The sequence below is a fragment of the Papaver somniferum genome, chromosome 9 (genome assembly GCF_003573695.1).
Source record: "Papaver somniferum cultivar HN1 chromosome 9, ASM357369v1, whole genome shotgun sequence".
NCBI lineage: Eukaryota > Viridiplantae > Streptophyta > Magnoliopsida > Ranunculales > Papaveraceae > Papaver > Papaver somniferum.
The window spans coordinates 89,968,857-89,976,121 of record NC_039366.1 but is presented as its reverse complement, the minus strand read 5'-3'; the positions used below and the strand labels follow the sequence as shown (position 1 = coordinate 89,976,121).

Genomic DNA, 7,265 nt, shown 5'->3' with positions numbered 1-7,265 from the left:
GGATCCTTGTCTTGACACACTGGACTATCTTATAATAGGGGTGCGTTTGGCAAGGGAAGAACATGAGGTGATTGAAACTCTCGAACTCATCTGTTAAGTCTATCTCCTTCTTCCAACATCTTTAAATCTGAAGGGAGAAAGCAAAACTATGAGTAAGAGAAAATTAGAAGAAAATAGTGAGATCCTACCTTGAAATTCTGGATTTGGGTTCGAGAGAAAGATAGTGAAGATTGTGAACTGTTGGATTTGTTAATCTCATATTAGAAAATTGGGGCGATACAAAGTTGGTATCAGAGCCCAATAGTAGATCTTATATGGGCGCTTAGTAAAAGCTAGAATCTAAATGACGTCTAGAATAAAAATCATACCAAGTATAGTAGTGGTTATTTACTGTGGTATGTGTGTTGTACGTGAGTAGTGTGCTTATAATATGTCTTGTAAACTTAGATATTAAGACTTATATTCTTGTGCGGTGGCAGAGTATGGCAAAAAATTCTGAAAATCACAGTTTGGAAGGTGGATCAGGTCAGCCGATTGAGAGTAGTAATGTGGAGCTTTTAATGAAGTCAATGGCAGATCTGAGGCAACACCAACTATTACTGGAAGAAAGGATTGGAATTTTTCCTTCAAGACATAACACAGGAGTACATGCCAGACTTCAAGCCAAGGAGATTTGATCATGCCGGCACGAAACCAGAATCAATTTGGACAATTACTTCAACAATATTTGAAACTCTCTCCAGAGGTATTCAGTGGCAGTCCTCCAGATTCCGAGGAGGCGGAAGAATGGTTGCAAAATGCAGAACATGTTTTGGAACATGTATCCAATGATAAAGGTACTTGGGTTAATTTGATTACTTTCAAATTTCGAGGACCATCACGGGATTGGTGGAGTGCAGTAATGAAAGTGGAAGGGAAAACAATGACCTGGAATAGGTTTAAAGCTTTGTTCATAGACATGTATGTACCTGATGCGGCAAGAGATATGAAATTTTATGAGTTAATGTCCTTAACGAAGAGTGGTATGTCCGTTAGTGATTATAATGATAAATTCACAAGATTGTCGCGTTATGGAGCAGAGTTGAAAGCCACCGGTGAGGCTAAAACGAAGAAATTTATCAGGGGATTGGATCCCGAGATGCGAACACAACTTTCATGTTTACGAATCAGGACTTACGAGGATGCTTTAAATCGGTCTCTTGACTATGAAAAGGAAATGGAAGATCAACTTGCAACACGAATTAGAAAAAGGACGCAACTATTTTCAGCAAGACATGATCCAGCAAAACGACCAATGTTATCAGCTCCTAATCAGCAATATTTCAGACCATCAGTAAGACCATGGTCAATGGGGCCAGCATCAGTACCACCTACAATATCACCTACAACACGTCCACCTGCAGTTAGACCTCAAGGGAGATTGGTGCGTTTCCAGCAAGTACGTCCGGTTGCACCAACAAGTGCTGGTTCGAGTTCCTTCTGATGTCATAATTGTGGTGAATGGGGTCATTTTAGGAAGGATTGCACAAAGAAACCATCAACAAGGTTAACTCAACAAGGAGCGATGTATGCAATGGAACCAATAGTAACTTCTGATCAGGAGACATCAGCAGAGAGTCCAATGCTTTATAAAGTGGTAGAAGGGGATAACTCGGCGCCAAGTGGTGGAAGGTAACAACAAAATGTTAGCGTCATCTACACCATTAGGGAGAAAAACCTTTCCTTTTCGAATTTGCAAGAATTGTTTGATGATGGTTAATGACCAAGAATTAACTGCAGATTTGATAGTGCTAGAAATGTGTGGTTTTGATGTCATATTAGGTATGTTAGCTTTCTTTTCGAGGACGAAAAGTTCTGTAGGTAGGGTGATTATAGCGATCGTGTGATTTTTTTTTAATTATTATTATTATTATTTTTTTGTTTATCAGGGCGCAATTAGTAATAATTGTGTTACTGTTATTTTAATTATTTTCTCGGTAAACCAACCATATGGTTGGATAGCTTATGTCTGGTATCGGTCTTTTTCTCTTAGGAAGCTAGTTTACTTTATTTGTGGGTTTTTTTTGGATAGTGATAGGTTAGCTAAAGAGTTCATTAGGTGTTCAGTTCCTGTGACTAGGCTTCTAGTTTGTAGACACGTCAGTCACACGTGGTGGATCCTTGTCTTGACACACTGGACTTTCTTATAATAGGGGTGCATTTGGCAAGGGAAGAACATGAGGTGATTGAAACTCTCGAACTTATCTGTTAAGTCTATATCCTTCTTCCAACATCTTTAACTCAGAAGGGAGAAAGCAAAACTAGGAGTAAAGAGAAAATTAGAAGAAAATAGTGAGAGCCTACCTTGAAATTCTGGATTAGGGTTCGAGAGAAAGATAGTGAAGATCGTGAACTGTTGGATTTGTTAATCTCAGATTAGCAAATTGGGGCGATACAAAGTTGGTATCAGGGCCCAATAGTAGATCTTATATGGGCGCTTAGTAAAAGCTAGAATCTAAAATACGTCTAGAATAAAAATCATACCAAGTATAGTAGTGGTTCTTTACTGTGGTATGTGTGTTGTACGTGAGTAGTGTGCTTATAATATGTCTTGTAAACTTAGATATTAAGACTTATATTCTTGTGTGGTGGCAGAGTATGGCAGAAAATTCTGAAAATCACAGTTTGGAAGGTGGATCAGGTCAGCCGATTGAGAGTAGTAATGTGGAGCTGTTAATGAAGTCAATGGCAGATCTGAGGCAACACCAACTATTACTGGAAGAAAGGCTTGGAATTTTTCCTTCAAGACATAACTCAGGGAGTACATGCCAAACTTCAAACCAAGGAGATTTGATCATGCCGGCACGAAACCAGAATCAATTGGACAGTTACTTCAACAATATTTGAAACTCTCTCCAGAGGTATTCAGTGGCAGTCCTCCAGATCCCGAGGAGGCGGAAGAATGGTTGCAAAATGCAGAACATGTTTTGGAACATGTATCCAATGATAAAGGTACTCGGGTTAATTTGATTACTTTCAAATTTCGAGGACCATCACGGGATTGGTGGAGTGCAGTAATGAAAGTGGAAGTGGAACAATGACCTGGAATAGGTTTAAAGCTTTGTTCATAGACATGTATGTACCTGATACGGCAAGAGATAGAAATTTTATGAGTTCATGTCCTTAACGAAGAGTGTTATGTCCGCTAATGCTTATAATGATAATTCACAAGATTGCCGCGTTATGGAGCAGAGTTGAAAGCCATCGGTGAGGCTAAAACGAAGAAATTATCAGGGGATTGGATCCCGAGATGCGAACACAACTTTCATGTTTACGAATCAGGACTTACGAGGATGCTTTAAATCGGTCTCTTGATTATGAAAAGGAATGGAAGATCAACTTGCAACACGGATTAGAGAAGGCCGCAACTATTTCATCAAGACAAGATCCAGCAAAACGGCCAATGTTATCAGCTCCTAATCAGCAATATTTCAGACCATCAGTAAGACCATGGTCAATGGGCCCAGCATCAGTACCACCTACAATATCACCTACAACACGTCCACCTGCAGTTAGATCTCAAGGGATATTGGTGCGTTTCCAGCAAGTACGTCCGGTTGCACCAACAAGTGCTGGTTCGAGTTCCTTCAGATGTCATAACTGTGGTGAATGGGGTCATTTTAGGAAGGATTACACAAAGAAACCATAGCTTAACAAGGAGCGGTGTATGCAATGGAACCAACAGTAACTTCTGATCAGGAGACATCAACAGAGAGTCCAGTGCTTCATACAGTGGTAGAAGGGGATAGCTCGGCGTCAAGTGGTGGAAGGTAACAACAAAATGTTAGCGTCAGCTACACCATTAGGGAGAAAAACCTTTCCTTTTCGAATTTGCAAGAATTGTTTGATGATGGTAATGACCAAGAATTAACTGCAGATTTGATAGTGCTAGAAATGTGTGGTTTTGATGTCATATTAGGTATGTTAGCTTTCTTTTCGAGGACGAAAAGTTCTGTAGGTAGGGTGATTGTAGCGATCCTGTGATTTTTATTATTATTATTATTATTATTATTTATTTATTTTGTTTATCAGGGCGCAATTCGTAATAATTGTGTTACTGTTATTTCGATCTTTTTCTCGGTAAACCAACCATACGGTTGGATAACTTATGTCTGGTATCAGTCTTTTTCTCTTAGGAGGCTAGTTTTCTTTATTTGTGGGTTTGTTTGGATAGTTATAGGTTAGCTAAAGAGTTCATTAGGTGTTCAATTCCTGTGACTAGGCTTCTAGTTTTTAGACACGTCAGTCACACGTGGTGGATCCTTGTCTTGACACACTGGACTATCTTATAATAGGGGTGCGTTTGGCAAGGGAAGAACATGAGGTGATTGAAACTCTCGAACTCATCTGTTAAGTCTATCTCCTCTTCCAACATCTTTAAATCTGAAGGAGAAAGCAAAACTATGAGTAGAGAAAATTAGAAGAAAATAGTGAGATCCTACCTTGAAATTCTGGATTTGGGTTCGAGAGAAAGATAGTGAAGATTGTGAACTGTTGGATTTGTTAATCTCATATTAGAAAATTGGGGCGATACAAAGTTGGTATCAGAGCCCAATAGTAGATCTTATATGGGCGCTTAGTAAAAGCTAGAATCTAAATGACGTCTAGAATAAAATCATACCAAGTATAGTAGTGGTTATTTACTGTGGTATGTGTGTTGTACGTGAGTAGTGTGCTTATAATATGTCTTGTAAACTTAGATATTAAGACTTATATTCTTGTGCGGTGGCAGAGTATGGCAAAAAATTCTGAAAATCACAGTTTGGAAGGTGGATCAGGTCAACCGATTGAGAGTATAATGTGGAGCTTTTAATGAAGTCAATGGCAGATCTGAGGCAACACCAACTATTACTGGAAGAAAGGATTGGAATTTTTCCTTCAAGACATAACTCAGGAGTACATGCCAGACTTCAAGCCAAGGAGATTTGATCATGCCGGCACGAAACCAGAATCAATTTGGACAATTACTTCAACAATATTTGAAACTCTCTCCAGAGGTATTCAGTGGCAGTCCTCCAGATTCCGAGGAGGCGGAAGAATGGTTGCAAAATGCAGAACATGTTTGGAACATGTATCCAATGATAAAGGTACTTGGGTTAATTTGATTACTTTCAAATTTCGAGGACCATCACGGGATTGGTGGAGTGCAGTAATGAAAGTGGAAGGGAAAACAATGACCTGGAATAGGTTTAAAGCTTTGTTCATAGACATGTATTACCTGATGCGGCAAGAGATATGAAATTTTATGAGTTAATGTCCTTAACGAAGAGTGGTATGTCCGTTAGTGATTATAATGATAAATTCACAAGATTGTCGCGTTATGGAGCAGAGTTGAAAGCCACCGGTGAGGCTAAACGAAGAAATTTATCAGGGGATTGGATCCCGAGATGCGAACACAACTTTCATGTTTACGAATCAGGACTTACGAGGATGCTTTAAATCGGTCTCTTGACTATGAAAAGGAAATGGAAGATCAACTTGCAACACGAATTAGAAAAAGGACGCAACTATTTTCAGCAAGACATGATCCAGCAAAACGACCAATGTTCAGCTCCTAATCAGCAATATTTCAGACCATCAGTAAGACCATGGTCAATGGGGCCAGCATCAGTACCACCTACAATATCACCTACAACACGTCCACCTGCAGTTAGACCTCAAGGAGATTGGTGCGTTTCCAGCAAGTACGTCCGGTTGCACCAACAAGTGCTGGTTCGAGTTCCTTCTGATGTCATAATTGTGGTGAATGGGGTCATTTTAGGATTGCACAAAGAAACCATCAACAAGGTTAACTCAACAAGGAGCGATGTATGCAATGGAACCAATAGTAACTTCTGATCAGGAGACATCAGCAGAGAGTCCAATGCTTTATAAAGTGGTAGAAGGGGATAACTCGGCGCCAAGTGGTGGAAGGTAACAACAAAATGTTAGCGTCATCTACACCATTAGGGAGAAAAACCTTTCCTTTTAGAATTTGCAAGAATTTTTTGGTGATGGTTAATGACCAAGAATTAACTCCAGATTTGATAGTGCTAGAAATGTGTGGTTTTGATGTCATATTAGTTATGTTAGCTTTCTTTTCGAGGACGAAAAGTTCTGTAGGTTGGGTGATTGTAGCGATCCTGTAATTTTTATTATTATTATTATTATTATTATTTTGTTTATCAGGGCGCAATTAGTAATAATTGTGTTACCATTATTTCAATCTTTTTCTCGGTAAACCAACCATACGGTTGGATAGTTTATGTCTGGTATCGGTCTTTTTCTCTTAGGAGGCTAGTTTTCTTTATTTGTGGGTTTGTTTGGATAGTGATATGTTAGATAAAGAGTTCATTAGGTGTTCAGTTCCTGTGACTAGGCTTCTAGTTTGTAGACACGTCAGTCACACGTGGTGGATCCTTGTCTTGACACAATGGACTACCTTATACTAGGGTGCGTTTGGAAAGGGAAGAACATGAGGTGATTAAAACTCTCGAACTCATCTATTAAGTCTATCTCCTTCTTCCAACATCTTTAACTCAGAAGAAAAACTAGGAGTAAAGAGAAAATTAGAAGAAAATAGTGAGAGCCTACCTTGAAATTCTGGATTTGGGTTCGAGAGAAAGATAGTGAACTGTTAGATTTGTTAATCTCAGATTAAGAAATTGGAGTGCTACAAAATAGTACCTCCACCCATTCATTTCTGTCATCAAGTGGATTAAAAGTTGGTGCATATGTGGCCTTATAGTTTTCTACTGAATAGTAATCACTGCAGTACCTGCTCAAGCCCATTATCTAAAGGTTAGTGCTAGGTACATTTAACTAGAAAAGTGCCCAAAAAAAAACTAGAAAATATACAGAGTTCAAAGAAAAATATACTTACTTTCTCCAATGTGGCCTTATTGTATGCAATGCACTCATTGCATGCATACAGGGGAACCCCCTCAAGTGCCACTGCAAACAAGAGCAAGTCTTGGCAAGGATGTTCACTGTGAAAACAGAGTTCTTTGGACTAGTCACCATATATAACTCTCCAGCCATACAAGGGTCAACACCATAATCAGTCACAAACAACAACATTTTTTTAATCAACTTAACAGCAGTAGGAACCAAACATGAAGCAAATTCAGTCCTCCTACTGTACCATGTACCCATCACTAAGTTAGCTTACATTATTCCTATCATGATAATTGGTTTATTTCTCATCTTGCAGATCATATTGTTAAAAGACTCTGAAAAGTTGTTAT

At 38.9% G+C, this 7,265-nt stretch overlaps 1 protein-coding gene across 1 annotated transcript; it reads left to right on the top strand.

The window, feature by feature from the left end:
- The first annotated feature begins 679 nt into the window (after positions 1-679).
- LOC113312260 lies at positions 680-1,483 on the top strand. Its single transcript, XM_026561021.1, has one exon. The coding sequence runs from the start codon at positions 680-682 to the stop codon at positions 1,481-1,483; it is 804 nt and encodes a 267-aa protein (XP_026416806.1).
- The last annotated feature ends 5,782 nt before the right edge of the window (positions 1,484-7,265 follow it).

What these genes read in the sequence shown, in the direction of transcription:
- LOC113312260 (XM_026561021.1), top strand. Translation starts at nt 680, where the DNA reads ATGCCGGCACGAAACCAGAATCAATTTGGACAATTACTTCAACAATAT.